This window comes from Capra hircus, chromosome 3, assembly GCF_001704415.2.
Source record: "Capra hircus breed San Clemente chromosome 3, ASM170441v1, whole genome shotgun sequence".
NCBI classification, from domain to species: Eukaryota; Metazoa; Chordata; class Mammalia; order Artiodactyla; family Bovidae; genus Capra; species Capra hircus.
Genome location: NC_030810.1, coordinates 95,267,664 through 95,283,644, shown reverse-complemented (window position 1 = coordinate 95,283,644; position 15,981 = coordinate 95,267,664). Strand labels below are relative to the sequence as shown.

The window sequence follows — 15,981 nt, the reverse complement described above, 5'->3', positions numbered from 1 at the left end:
GATTGAAGGCAAGAGGAGAAGGGGGCGACAGGGGCTAAGATGGTTGGATGGCATCACCGACTCAATGAACATGAGTTTGAGCAAGCTCCGGGAGTTGGTGACAGACAGGGAAGCCTGGCATGCTGCAGTCCATGGGGTTGCAAAAGAGTGGGACACAACTGAGCGACTAAACTGATTTCTTCAGTGAACTAGAAAACAAGGTCATCAGCTTAAAGGGGCAAGAAGTGTGAGGTATGAGAAGAAAGAAGTATGACAGTCATCTAGGAAAGTGAGGAATTAGAAATCAAGATAAAGTTACTCGAAAGCACTAAGAGCCTACTTGAATTTAGAGTAGCTGGTGTGTTTGTGTCTAACCAAGTACAGCAATAAGCTTTAGACATGGAATAAACTTGCATTTTTTGCACCAAATTTAAAAAGGCAATTTTTCCTACTCTAAACTCCACAGGTCTACAGTCAAAATGCACTGAAAATACATTTTCAAGGGACTGTATTTAGGGCCCTAAGGAAAACTAATCATCAAGAATACTAAAAACTAACTCAAAGGGAAGAAAACTTTACTGAGTAGAGCTACAGAAGGGCATCACTTCACAAACCTGTTCCATATCTTAATGGAATCAGCTGCTGCCGAAAGGATAGCAATATTGTCTGAGCTGAATGACAAAGTCCGCACGTCACTGCGATGACCTCCGATGGTAATTCTGTTTGTCCGGACAGGCTGAGGACCCGTTGTGGAAGCATTCAGTGAATATAATTCCACCAAGTTGTTCTGCAGCAGGAAAACCGCCTTTAACTCTCCTTGAGGAGTATGAATCAGGTCAAAGGATCTGCATGAGAAAATATTCAGATGTTCAAATGCTAGAGCAACCATCTTCATTTTCAGCATTAACTTATTTTTAGGAGAAAGGCTTGGCAATGCCCTCCACTTGTAAGTTAACAAGTGTAAAGGATTTTACTTCTAAGAGTGCTCTGAGTATTGGACAGTAGTCAAGTACAGGCTAAATCCAAGAAACCTGAGCTCAGATACTGGAACTGATTTTCTGTGTATATTTTCTAAGTGACCTAAAATCCTTTTGGAACACGGGCTATCCATTTTTCTTTGTAATTATAATTAGCAGCAGTAAAGAACTATAAATGAAAAGATAAAAGGCTATCCTAATGAAACAAATATAAGATGATGAATAAGTGAGGCCATGGTGAGCAGGAGCAACCATTGTGTCCAGATATAATTTGTAGTGACTGCTTACAAATAGCATGAAAAGCTGATACAACTTTTCAGCTTACTATTTCTGTAACACTTCAGATACTTCAGCTACTACATTTTCACTCACTTGATTTTGGCAGAAGTTTTGATATTAGCCACCCGTTGGATTTCATCTTGCAAAGTCATTTTGACATTGACTTCAAGGTCTTCTTCCTCCTCATTGCAAGAATTTAATCTAAAGGAGAAAAGAAAAAAAGACTACCATCCTATCACTTTTTTAAAAGTTTTGCTATTACTTGAGTCAAGTTTTAGTCTGAGACCAACAACCCATGTGGGAAAGTCATTTAACCACATGGAATTACCATGAAAATTAAACAAAGAAGTGTATGTAGAAATGCATTGTGAACCACAATCCAATTATTATAAAGTATTATTCCATCTAACAGGTACCCTTAATAAATGGATTCCAAATGCTGAAGTCCATAAAATTGCTAGGGATGAGTATTCGTAGTTCAAACTATTCCACTGAAGTGTTTCTGGTAAGCTTATCTATCTTTGGGACTTTTTAGAAAATCCATTAGCCTACACTTAGCAACTCAACCATGTCAAGCAAACCAGAGGTCTCACAAGATCTGCTCTAGCAAATAAAAAATTTAAGAAAGGATGACTTTTTGAGACTTGATAAATTTCAACCACTGAGAAACTGATATAGCTATAATGACCTATTTAATGTGATACTGTCCTAAACTTCAATTATGTAACTGTCCAACCAGTCTTCCTTCTCACAGTCCCACATGTCAGCACCAAGCAACCCAGTCCCCTTCTGTATAGGCTGCTGTCATTGAAGACACACTGCTAGCCTCTCAGAATTAAATCCTTTAGAAAACTGAAAGTCACTCAGTCGTGTTTGACTCTTTGCGACCCCCATGGACACATAGTCCATGGAATTCTGTAGGCCAGAATACTGGAATAGGTAGGCTTCCCTGATGGCTCAGAGGTTAAAGCGTCTGCCCACAATGCAGGAGACCCGGGTTCGATCCAGGAAATGGCAACCCACTCCAATATTCTTGCCTGGAGAATTCCATGGACAGAGGAGCCTGGCGGGCTACAGTCTATGGGGTCGCAGAGTCGGACGCGACTGAGCGACTTCACTTTGCCTTTCCCTTCTCCAGGAGATCTTCCCAACCCAGGGATCGAACCCAGGTCTCCCACATTGCAGGCAGATTCTTTACCAGCTGAACCACAAGGGAAGCCCAAGAATACTGGAGTGGGTAGCCTTTCCCTTCTCCAGCAGATCTTCCTGATCCAGGAATTGAATCAGGGTCTCCTACATTGCAGGCAGACTCTTTACCAACTGAGCTATCAGGGAAGCCAAATCATTCAGAAGCTATGTTTAAATATCTGTACTGTCTTTCTAGTTCTGTGTGGTTCTCAGTACAAGATTTAGGAATATTGTAAGTTATAAAACTATACATAGAAATTAAAACTTGGACTACCAGCACACATTAAAACCTTCCCTAGCATTTAACAGTAATTGGAAACAGAGTAAATATTCCTTTAAAGAAGCCCCAATTTTTCTATCAGTACAATGTGGCCCACCCAGGGTACTTTATTAGTAGTATATATTAAGAAAACACACTTTGCTCTCTTTTTAGCTTTCTTCATCTTCTTGTCCATTTTCTTCTGAATTTCCTCTTTGGAAAGGATACAAAACACTTCTAGCACAGAATCGGTTCCCTAGAAAAGGAAAAGGCTGATGTGAGTCCAGGAGAGGCAACTTGTTAATTTAGCTTTTTCTCTGTAAGAACATTTCTTTTTCTCCCCTATTGGTATTACTATGGACAATTTAATCTCTCTGCAATTGTTGTCTCATCTGTAAAGCAGAAATATACCACTTTCTACAGTGTTCCTCTGAAGACTAAATAAGAAGTTAATGTTTTTAAATTGTTTAGAAAAGCAGGGATTTAATCAGTGTTTGCTAATAATAACAGTGATATTAGCAATTACTAGCTAGGGAGTATAGATCCACAAGATACCATATAATGAAATCTTAAAAGGACCAAAGAAAAATTCACGTCCACACCAGATACTAAATGAGTCTCTGAAAGGAACAGCGGAGTCCATGTTACTTTCTCCTGAGCCTGATACTCACATGGCAAGCAAGAATCCTGCCTGTCCTGTCGACTGCAAGGTTCACAACTCGGTCCCTTCCTTCCCGCATTATGGATCCAGCTTTTCTGCATGCAAGGATGCGCTGCAGAAGAAGCAAGAAAAAAGGTGAAGCTTAACAGTTACTTCTGTTGACGCCTGAAAAGATAGGATTCCAAGAAATGCAGGTGACAAAGATCATCCCTAAAATGAATACCTTCCCAGCATTCAACTCAACTGAAAGTAAGAAACAAAAATGAATTACATCCTCAGGAGCTTCATCCATCTCAAGGGTACCATCCTCTGCTTCATGTGAGTCCTGTATACCAGGAGAAGATTCTTTGATTTTCTTGGGTTCTGGTTCTTCTGGGTCTTCAATCTGTTTTTATAAAAATGGGAAAATAAAAAGTGAAATAATTAGTTCTAGGAGGTGACTCTTAACCCTAATGACTTAGAAACCTGCCTTCATGACTACTGATAACTTCCATTTAGTGACCTCTCTAATCAAGCCTCTTTGATGGCAGCACACATATCAGAATATATTAAAAACAGACGATGTCAAACACAAACAAAACATTATTCATCATACAAGTTTTAATAACTTCCCATAGTATAAGGACTATTGTTGCATAACAAACTGAAAAAATGATGAACTCATTAATTTTAAAACATTCTAAGGTGAAAGATCTACTATATTCTAGAAGGAAGGATTCAAATTAGCATTACAAATTGCAAATGCACTGTATGAGAGGTTACATTTTCTTCTTATATAAAGAAAAGATAAACTCTAGCCTACTGATGTAGAACCCATCAGAATGGCTACTGGATACACCACATATCTCACCCCAGTTAAACCCTGGATAAAAGGTACATGACCTTTTATCCACACAAAATCTTTGAGGATTGAGAAAAAGTTATAGATCTTCTCAGAATATACGTATTTATATAAACATACAGAAATTCTACATAGATATTTGTTTGAGAGAAGAGGGTCACAGATATCCTGAAGTCCATCCGTGGACACCTGAAGATCAAGGAATATCAAGCTAAGAGCCCTATAAACTAAAACATTAACATTACCAAGAGCTGTAAGCCTAAAGCTATTGTTCTTCCAAGTGCAAATGAGCATAGAAATAAAACAGAATTAAGGAAAAAAAATTGTGTGGAAGTCACAGGTTATCAGTAAGAGAAAATTCCAATACAACGTGTAAATACTCAGTAATTACATCTGATTCTAAATTCAACAAAACTATGAAACTGCTGAAACATGACACTGCCCGTGATCAGAAAATAAGCAATTACCTCTTGTAGATAAGATATGTCCCAAGCCCTCAGTTCACTATCAGAAGCCCCAGTGATAAGTCGCTTTTCTTCGGACACCAGAACCAACCCCCACACCTGGAGAGCATAAGAAAACTCAAATAATACGATTTAAGGGAATCCAGGATGTAGGACATGACATCCCAAAAATCTAAGTACACTGTAGTCAAATCACTTTGGCACTGCAAAGTCTAATATTAAGGGCAACCTTTTCAAAAGACACTAAAAGAAAGCTCACTTTTAGAAAGAAAATGATCTAGGGTAGAATTGTTGTTTATGTGGCAACTAGCAGTTTCTCTGTAATTTCCTATCCTTAAATTTAGATAATGGCTGTTCAGAATAAATCCTAATTAGAAGCCACTCAAGTGATAATTTTTAAGTCTGGCACTTCTTTGCTTTCAGCAGTGCTTACAAATAAAAGGTGCTCCATTAATGTCTATCAGAGTATCATTTTTAGACTCAAACATGCATGGATAAACAGTGAAAATAACAGTATTGTTGCAAATCAACAAAAAAGTCTAATTTGCTTTTCCTCATTATGTATATTCCTCATGCATTCTAGGGTGTATATACACACACACATACATATATATACACATATAAATCTATATAACTGAGTTATAATTTACATTATTAGCTAAAGGCATATAACACTGTGATTCAATTTTTATATATTCTGAAATGATCACCACACTAAGACGAGTTACCATTCCACTGACATACAAAATTGTTACAATGTTATTGACTATGTACCCTATATATGCATTACATCCCACAACTGGAAGTTTTTACCCCTAATTCACCTTCGCCTCTGCCTAATATGAACAAAGCATGGAGGATGCAAAGATGTAAAATATTCCCTATCTCTATGGAACATATCTATGTTCAGGTAACTATTATAATGGCTATAATTTGCTATTTACATGTCACCAGGCCAGGCACTATACATGCAGTATCACTATACTTCCCTACAGTCATAAAGGTGGACACTTATAATTTAAAGTGATGAAACCCATATTCATGGGTTAAAAACTAACGTAAGGCCAATATCTACTAAATGCCAGAGCAGCTCTGTCTCCTCTAATGGTTGGCACTTTGTCCACCATACCAACTTCTCTCAAGACAGGACATACCAATTATTGTTAGCAGTGAAAAAATGCTCTCTCCCTTTCTGCCTTGCCATTCTTGCCCTGGCCCCATAACCCTACACGTACCTCAGTTCGGTGGCCAACCATTGTTTTAAAACAGTGCTGGGTATCAAGGTCCCACCATTTCACCATGGTATCTTTCCCACTAAAAGAAGAAATAGGAATAAAAAATCTTATTAGGAAGAATCAAATGAACATGAAGATCAAGGACTCATTTGTTGCCTTGAAAAGACATAATACATAGCAATTATGTCTAATATTTACCTTTCTTTTAAAAAAAGAATCCTAACTCTCAAAACACTCCTCTTCTTTCCTGGCAAGAACTGAGTCAATGAAAAGCCATGGACTCTTCACTGATTATAGCCACCCAACTTCCTTTCCCCTCTATAAAAGTGCTCTTTTCCCCTTGCTGAGTGGGAATGAAATGGCAATTCTCTGCTGATCCTAAATAAATTCATTTCTGCTGGGGGGGTGGGGTAAGAAAAAAAGAATCCTAATTCTCTATATGGCTATTCTGAGGTAGAAAAATAAAATGTCCCAAAAATAACCTTGAATTCAGAGTGCTACAGAACATAAAACTTGGGCTGTTACACATCATTTCCATAGCCACAGCATCAACATTCCTTCATCTGTCTAACTCAGAAAGAGCACAGCCTCTCTTGCTTCCTTGTCTTCCAATGTTCAGCTAGTCTCCAGGTCCTGAAAATGCCTCCTCTGGGAAGTCTCTAAGCCGTGATTCCTTCCAATCCACTTCTTAATAACTTATGTGGTCTCTGTCTATTCCTGTTACCTCATCACATCCAATATACCCCTGGCAGATAATCTCAATTTTCTAACTTTGCACTAACTCAAGATTCTCTATGAAATCAAAATCAAGCTCTTCGGCACCATTCCCCAAACCTCCCATTTACTGGCTCTTAATCTCCTGCCTCAAATGCCTGTTCTCTGCTTCTTCACCAGTAGAAATCTACCATAATGCTGGTACCAGGATTAAAACTGGAGATACCCTAAAACCCGATTTACAAAACCTTTCCTATACAATCCTACCTCCCGGTGTCATTTCCTTTTCCTTACATCCCCTAAGCTAGCAGGTGTATGTATATTCTAGCAGAACTGTAGAGTCACTGCCTTGTGTTATCTGAACAAGACACTGTATCCTACCCCACAGGGACAAATCCACCATTTGGACAGCTTTTTGTGCTGCTCCTCTACACTGCTTCTGGTTCTTCTGTGGTTCTTACTAATTTCTACGGTCTTTCTAATTACTGCCTGGCAACATTTTGGATCTCAAACTTTCCTGGGTAGCCATTCCTTAGGAATGGTAACTATTACATTTAGGCTGAACTATATGAAACTGCTGATATCTGACATATCACTTTTAACCCATACAAATAGTTTAACCTATTAGATGTTCAGGAGCCCTAAGTATGGAATAAATAAATCTCTTTTAAAGAGGCAGGTTAAAACATTTAGTAGTCACATCTGCCTACTGTTCCATATTCGGTTTCCCTGACTTTCTAGGGATCCAGAAAGTAGACAGTTCATGCATCTGTCAGAGTTAAGGAACATGGAAAAGCTGATATCAAGGGGAAATGATGACAAATCAGAAAAAGGAATTAAAAAATGCTATAAAGAACTCTGCACAGCATCCATGATACTGTTGGGGAGGGGAGGCAGGGGGAGAGGAAAGCAGAGAGAAGAGGAAACTAGCACCTGAGCTTGAGTGCAGTGTGAAGAAACGAGTAAGGAATCAAGCAAATTCCTTCTGTGAAAGCCTCACTGTGAACTCACCTAGAAAAAGAACTGGACCCAAAACTGTTACTACTACTTTACCTCGTAACCAGCAGGTTCTTTTCTCGTAGAAACAATGCTTGTGTGATGGCGTCCTTGTGACCCTTTAGACGGTAGAGGCCACTTTCATTGATCACATCCCACACAATAACATCCGTGTCCTAAAAGAATCAAATCAATAGAAGAACTTTATCACATAATGCCTAACTTGACTAACAGGGTGTAATATTCATATTAGAAAGTTGATCTGTAGTTCTTATAGAAAACTTGGAAAGCATACAGAAAAACAGAGAAGAAACAAACACCAGCCGATTTCACCACCCAGACATGATCAACATAGATATTTTGTGTACACTCCTCCAGTCTTTGTGTGTACATACATGCTGTTAATTGAGATCACGCTATTACTATCGTTTTGAACCTTCTTTTTCTCCTTTAATATATTTCTCTATTTCCACATCATTACAGACTCTTCTCATTTTTAATAGTCATGTAGTAACCAACCTTAAGGATATATCATTATTTATTTTAAATTTTTTTTCTATTTCAGCCATTTAGGTAGTTACCAATTTCTGCTATTATAAATATGTGGAAATGACCATTCTTGTACATCAATCTTTTATATATCTCTGATCAGAATAAAGACTAAAAACGGACATCCTTGGGTTAAAAGGTATTTTTTTCTATTTTAATACCTTTAAATAGAATAATAATTTTAATGGAATTTAATTTGAAATTCAGGGTGATCTCCAGAAAGGTTGCACCAATTTAAAGGTCCACAGGAGCTATGGGTGACAAGGCCAGTTTTCTCATCCCTTCAGCACTGGGTATTATCAGCTGCTCAAAAACCACTGCCAATTTTACAAGTTGAAAGGCTACCTCAATATCTGATCTGCATTTCTGAATACCAATGAAAAATTCTGTACGTCCTCTGTGGTGATTACTGGCCTTTCTGTGCCTCCTGTGAACTGTCAAGTCACGTCTTTCGTCTTCCTTTGGGTCTTATTTACTTGTTTGTTGTTATTAAGACATGATATTAATATTTGCCCTTTACACTAGAACTATGAAATACTTTCCCTTTTTCATTGTCCTTTATTTTTTCCAGTTTTACTTAATGATTGACATATATCACTGTATAAGTTTAAGGCATACAGCATGATGGTTTAACTTACATATCTTTTGAAATGATTACCATAATAGATTCAGCTAACATCCATCTTCTCATTTAGATCCATTAAAAAGAGAAAAAATTTCTCCATGTGATGAAAACTCTTAGGATTTACTCTTAACAACCTTCTTATATTGTTTTAATGTTTTAAAATACATTGTAAATATTCAAAAATTAAGCATTCAAATTTTCCTTTCTAATTTATTTCCTTACTGATAGGCTTGAAGTCTTTTTATCAGATTGATATCAGATATTTTATCACCTTGATATCAGATATTTATTTATATATCTTCTAGTTTACTTAAAATACCATGATTTAATATTTAAGTCTTTGAGAAATTTTTTGGTACATGGCATGAGGTAAAGTTTTAACATAAAATTCCCCACATGGTGAGCCAACTGTTTAAGTACTACTTCAGAAGTAGCCCATCGTTTTTCTACTCCACAATGTCACCTTTAAAATAAACTAATTAGGAAATTTATATATACACACACACTAACTAGGTATATCAAGTGGATATGTTTCTTGTATTCCCATTTGGTTGCAATAATCTGACTATTTTGTATTAATGCCAGCTTGAGATAACATATTATAAATTATGACTTCATAATGCATTGTAGTATCTGAAACCTCTTAAAAAAAATCCAACCCAGAAAAATAATCAGAAACCCTTTTATTAATTTTTCCCAAAACTCTGTTTATTATTCATTTGTTTTTACACATGTGCTTTTAAATCATTTGGTCATGTTCAAAAACAAAGACAAAAAAAAAATCTTTGGCATATTTAATCGTTTTATCTATATAAACTAATTAGAACATAGGAGTATCATCTCAACGCTTCGTCTTGCCATTCAAGAACATGGCCTGTGTCTCTAGTCATTCAAGTCTTCGTTACATTCTTCAGTAAAGTTTCACAGTATTTTTGTGTCCATTACTTAACACGCAATTGTAAATGGAATCATTTACATTCTATTTTCTACCTGATGACTGAGATACAGGAAAGTGAGATATTTTACCAAAATGAATGGCCAAGAAGCATCATTTTGACTCTGCCTTTCCAATATGTTTCATCCACCCACTTGTGTAGTTTTGGGTAGGCAAATGTACAACGATGTCACATGGTAATTATCATGGACAGCCTCATCTTGTTCCCATATTTTACAGCCTTTAATCAGAGAATCTGACAGGAAACAAAATGGACCACCCAATTCCAACGCATCCTTCTCACTCTATACTACCACTGATACTATTTTGTACACAGAGTGCCCACTGTTTCAACCAACAATTTTTGTGAACAACCTGCTTCAGCATTAGTCTTATGCTCCTTTGCCAGATCAAAGTCAGGGCACCTAATTCAAGGTCTCACCTTGGATCCAGAAGCCAGCCTGCCTCCTAGCTGATCATACTTCAAGGATGTGATGGCTGCTTTATGCCCATTGAAGGTCACATTTCCTTCTCCACTCAGGAGACTGAAGATTCGGATAGATCCATCCTCATAACCAACAGCTAAGTGCAGCCCATCTGGGGAAGGGCACAAACAAGTGACTTCATGTTTAAGCCCCTGAAGGATGAGGATCTGAAATAATAAAAATTGAAAATAATGTAGGGGAGTTAAGCATGTCATCAAGGAAAAAGTGTGGGACTAATCAAGCACAGTGAAATTAAAAGCATCAATAATTCCAAATCACTCTTCTGAATAATAATGAAACTCTGCATTCTGTCTCAAGTTCTTTAATACAGAAACTACTATTTGCACTGGGTAATGAAACATTCAAGAAAATGTAAAGCTATACTACACTATTTCTCCAAAGCTCTACATTAGCATAATACATGCCAAAATTTCCCAGGCAAAGGAATAAATTCCTAAGTCCTTAATCTATGTCAACAACAAATGATTTTCCATAAAGGCTTATAAACACATCCTTGCTTTAACTGAGCCTCATCTCAGAAACCAATGTGCATGGCACTAGAGTGGTTTATCCCCAAGGGACTTTGAGGGACAATAAGTATCAAAGTATTAACCTGGTGGGAGTCTCAAAGAGAGTGGACAAGATCAAAATGCCTGTATTTGGTTTGGCAGAAGTGGTAGGCTTAGGAATTCAGAGTTATACAAAATATCAAAGGCTAGTTTAACAATCTTTTGGCCTCATCTGCATAACATTCAGTCAACATGTTCCTTTTAAATGCCTAATATTCTGTAACTGAGCTTCCCTGATGGCTCAGGGGTAAAGAATCCACCTGCAATGAAGGAGATGCAAGTTCGATCCCTGGGTTGGGAAGATCCCCTAGAGAGGGAAGTGGCAACCCATTCCAGTATTCTTGCCTGGAAAATCCCATGGACAGAGAAGACTGGCAAGCTACAGTCTATGGAGTTGCAAAAGAGTCAGACACGACTTAGTGACTAAAACAACTATAACAATTCTACAATTAGTTCTGAGGGCAAGTAGAAGTTGAAAAGTGGAGAACTGGCAGAGAAAAACAATGAATAAAAATGAAAAACAATGGTGGGAACAATGATTACAAATAATTACCTGGTAACATCACCACAAAGAAATACCTAAGAGATAAGCTCCTATTTTGTTGTGCTTTTCAGAGTTTAGTGCAGAAGAACACAATAGAATCTTTTCTATTGTCTTCCATTTCACAATACAATACCTGGCTATCCAGATCCAAAGATTAAAAAAAACAATTTCTAGAGGCACACACATTAAAGAAAAAAACCTGTGCATAATAAGACAGACCTCTCCCACTTCTGCCTCGGCCCTCAAATACCCATAAATAGTATCAACCTGGATAACTGCTGGCTTACCTTCTCTCCTTTCCTTAAGTCCCAGATGAAAACATGTTCACAGGCTGGTACTGCCACATAGCGTCCTTTTTCACCACGAAGTGTCACAAAGACAATGTTACCTTTTTGGCTGCCAATAAGGCCAAAGACTGCACTGGCAACATAGCGCAGGTACTGCTTGGTGAGTCCCATGTTTTAACATCTGATACAAGTGAGGCAGCTGCACCTACAAACAAAGAAGACTCAGTACTTCAGGCACCTTGGTTCTGCTGAGTTGGTGAACACCAGCTATTCATCACGGAGAAGGCAACGGCACCCCACTCCAGTACTCTTGCCTGGAAAATCCCATGGATGGAGGAGCCTGGTAGGCTGCAGTCCAGGGGGTCGTGAGCAGTTGGATATGACTGAATGACTTCACTTTCATTTTTCACTTTCATGCATTGGAGAAGGAAATGGCAACCCACTCCAGTGTTCTTGCCTGGAGAATCCCAGGGATGCGGGAGCCTAGTGGGCTGCCGTCTATGGGGTCGCACAGAGTAGGACACGACTGAAGCGACTTAGCAGCAGCAGCAGCAGCAGCAGCAGCAGCAGCTGCAGCAGCAGCAGCAGCAGCAGCAGCAGCAGCAGCAGCTATTCATCATGTGCTTCAAAGCCTTTGACCCTGTGGCTGCTAAAGCTTCATTTACTCTGAATATACCATTGACATAAACTACCTGAACGGCTTCATTTTTTATTCACAGGTGACTCAACATGTCATCTCTCATTCCTCAAGTTTCAAATTGGTCACACCGTCATGCCCACCTCACTAATATCTGACAGTTGTTTAGGCTTCGGTGCACCTGAACAATTTGCTTCTGCCCCCCAGGTTCAACCACCAAAGATTTTACACTGAGATTGACAGTCTCAGACTGAAAATATTTATTAATGAGCATTTATTGTAAACCTATTAATAATTAGACAGGCACTGATCTAGATGCTAGAGATATGGTGTTGAGCAAAACAAAAATGCCTCATCTGGTGTCACTTATCTTTGAGCGCAGCAGCTCTAAAACTCCAGAATGTATCTAAATTACCCAAGCGGTTATGAAAACAGATAGTAGGAACCACCTCCACCTCACCTCCCTAGTATCTATTTCTGATTCAGTAGGTCTGGGGTGGGGCCCAAGATTTTTCAAGTCTGACAAGTTCCCAGGTGATGCTGCTACAGTTCCTCATTTTTAGAAGTACTGTAACATGTGTAGGTTGATCCTTGATTTCCAAATCAGGGCAGCCACCTTCCCTTGGAACAGAAAAATAATACAAGCTGCACACTATCTTTGACAGATGCCGTCGTTCCTGTGTGACTGAGGAGGACACTATGTGTGTGCTGTGTGATAGCTGCTCAGTCATATCCGACTCTTTGCAACCCCATGGACTGTAGCCTTCCAGGCTTCTCTGTGAACAATAAAGTGGATTGCCATGTCCCCCTCCAAGGGAGCTTCCCAACCCAACGATCAAACCCAGGTCCCCCGCAATGCATGCAGATTCTTTATGGACTGAGCCACCAGGGAAACCCGAAACTGCCAAGTCAGACAATACTCCCCTCCATCTGCCTACTGTTTATAGAAAAACTTTAGTCTCCTAAAGTTCCCTGAGTTCCAAAGAGCAAATTTAATCAAAAGTGAGAAATGAAGAAACAAAGAAATTAATCAAGACAAAATATTAATAATTTAGCCATTAAACAAAATCAAGGACCTTTAATTTCTTCTCAAGGGCTATACAGATGATACTGAGTCATATCCTTGAGCTATTTCACAGATACTGATATCCCCACCAGGAGGAAGAAGTCAACTGCATGCTGACCACCAGCACTTACACCCCAAACTGGCTGGACCAGGTTGATGGTGTTAATTCCCAATTACCACTCCACCAGTTGATTACACATCCCACCTCCTCTCCCTCATTTTGTCTTTAAAAACATTTCTTTGAAAGCCAACTGTGTGTGTACGCGCACACACGCGGATTGCCTCCCCCCTACCCCCCCACCCCACCCCACATTCTCCTTGTTTGGGCTCACAATATAAATGTTGCACTCTCCCTCAGCACAATCCCATGTCAGGAGATTAGCTTGAGAGCTCATGGGTGAGCGGATCCAAGTTTGGTTTGGTAACAACTGAATCAAATTCACTGAAACACTATATTATGGAGGAAAGAGACAACAGGTGGAGATAACAAGCTTGTCTGTTGTATGGAAATATGAAGTGTTCCCTGAAACACCTGTGCAACTAAAAACCACAATACTAAACAGTTTTCAGAGCTGTTTTTTTTGTTGGTGGTGGTGGTTCAGATTGGTTTAATGCTACAGGGTGTCTCTTTCAGAGTACAACGTCTTGTTTTAGTCTACTTTAACAGGGAAATATTCAATGCTTTTACTAATATTCCTCTTCACTGATATTTTAATGACCACCCACTGGCTTCATTTTTCTTCTAGGAACCAGCATCAGTTCAGTTCAGTTCAGTCGCTCAGTCGTGTCCGACTCTTTGCGACCCCATGAATCACAGCACACAAGGCCTCCCTGTCCATCACCAACTCCAGGAGTTCACTCAAACTCATGTCCATTGAGTCGGTGATGCCATCCAGCCATCTCATCCTCTGTCGTCCCCTTTTCCTCCTGCCCCCAATCCCTCCCAGCATCAGAGTCTTTTCCAATGAGTCAACTCTTCGCATGAGGTGGCCAAAGTACTGGAGTTTCAGCTTTAGCATCATTCCTTCCAAAGAACACCCACGGCTGATCTCCTTTAGAATGGACTGGTTGGATCTCCTTGCAGTCCAAGGGACTCTCAAGAGTCTTCTCCAACACCACAGTTCAAAAGGACCAACATAAAGGCAGTTAAAAATGAAGGAAAGATAACATTAACATGGCAATAATGCTCTTAACCTAGGCCATTTGATCAGTTCTTTCCCAGTTCGTCTTACTCTCCCGGCCCCAGCGCCTTATCTGTAACTGTTTTTTGGAAGTCTCTGACCACAGTACCTTCCCTGGAGACTTCATATAACATGCCTAGGCCTAGGGACTCCCGCATCTCTATTTCTAGTCCTGCCCACAGATGTAATATTAACTACAGAGCTCTGAGAACTTATCAGACATCTCCATCCAAATACCTTACACTGTCACATTTAGTATGTATAAAAACACCTAACTTGCTTCCTGAACCCTATTCATTTTTTTTTCTGGCTCTGCGACACACAACTCTCCAAGCCATTCAGGTGCAAAACTTTGCAGTAACCTGAAGTGACTTAGCAGCAGCAGTGGCTCATTAATATTATTTAAGCAACCAATACGTTAAGAGTGCTTACTATCTGGTAACTAATACATAAAATGTATATAACTGAGTAAACATGCAGATAATTACATATAGTAGTTGAGTTAATTAAGTGGGTTAATACATGTAAACTGAAAGTCACTTAGTTGTGTCCAACTTTTTGCGACCCCCATGGACGATACCGTCCATGGACTTCTCCGTCAGAATACTGGAGTGGGTTGACTTTCCCATCTCCAGAGGATCTTCCCAATGCAGGGATCGAACCCAAGTCTCCCTCACTGTGGGCGGATTCTTTACCAGCTGAGCCACAAGAAAAGCCGGAGAAAACCAGAGTGGGTAGCCTATCCCTTCTCCAGGGGATTTACCCAACCCAGGAATCAAATCAGGGTCTCCTGCATTGCAGGCAGATTTTTTACCAACTGAGTAAAGGCTATCAGGGAAGCTCTAATACATGTAAAGCACTTTTAAAAGTCCTTCACAATTACCTTGCACAGTACTATTCTTACCCCATTTTACAGACAGGGAATCTAGGCAGAGAGATGCGAAATAGCTAGCCCAACATCATTCAGTTGGTTTTAAATGCCAAAGCCAGGTTAGAATCTAAACTCCAACAAATTTCTTCTTTTAACCACTAAACTACTTCTCTTTGCCCCTGTCCTCTCTCTTCAGAAACTTGTTTCTCTGAAGTGGGATCCTTTCTCTCTTTCCACTTCTTTCTGTTTCAGCTCTTTATCACTGGGTTCCGGCACTAATTTTCTATGTAGCACTCCCACCTCCATGTTTTTCATTCTTTCCTTTTTAAAAGCCATTAATACTCCCTGACTAATCTTTTCAAACATGCTGCTCCTACCCCGAAGCCCTTTAAGGGCCAAACGACAGTTCGCAAGAATTCATCCTACCCATTCCTCTTTACGTCTCGCATAACCTTGTCTGTCAGGCTAGTTGGTTTCCCTCCTTGTCCTGTTACCTTGCCTTCCTTCACACTGTACTTAGAATAACGTGCGTTCTCCCGTCTACCTAAGTGTCTTCCTCTGAGACCCACTTCCTTCGAAGCTAAAGTCTTTGTATTGTATCAATACTTCCACGATCTTTCACACAACTTAGTACTGGTCA

General features: G+C 39.3%; 1 protein-coding gene across 1 annotated transcript in view; it reads right to left on the bottom strand.

The window, feature by feature from the left end:
• The window catches only part of WDR3 (WD repeat domain 3), a 39,166-nt gene that overhangs the window by 22,601 nt on the left and 584 nt on the right, over window positions 1-15,981 (bottom strand). The window contains exons 2-11 of the mRNA XM_005677798.3: window positions 11,587-11,791; window positions 10,144-10,353; window positions 7,651-7,769; window positions 5,884-5,962; window positions 4,652-4,747; window positions 3,615-3,728; window positions 3,354-3,455; window positions 2,841-2,938; window positions 1,329-1,436; window positions 594-824 (exon numbers count right to left, since the gene is read on the bottom strand). Of these exons, the coding sequence (XP_005677855.2) occupies window positions 594-824; window positions 1,329-1,436; window positions 2,841-2,938; window positions 3,354-3,455; window positions 3,615-3,728; window positions 4,652-4,747; window positions 5,884-5,962; window positions 7,651-7,769; window positions 10,144-10,353; window positions 11,587-11,757 (1,328 nt within the window). The 5' untranslated portion in view covers window positions 11,758-11,791. The remainder of the gene's footprint in view (window positions 1-593; window positions 825-1,328; window positions 1,437-2,840; window positions 2,939-3,353; window positions 3,456-3,614; window positions 3,729-4,651; window positions 4,748-5,883; window positions 5,963-7,650; window positions 7,770-10,143; window positions 10,354-11,586; window positions 11,792-15,981) is intronic.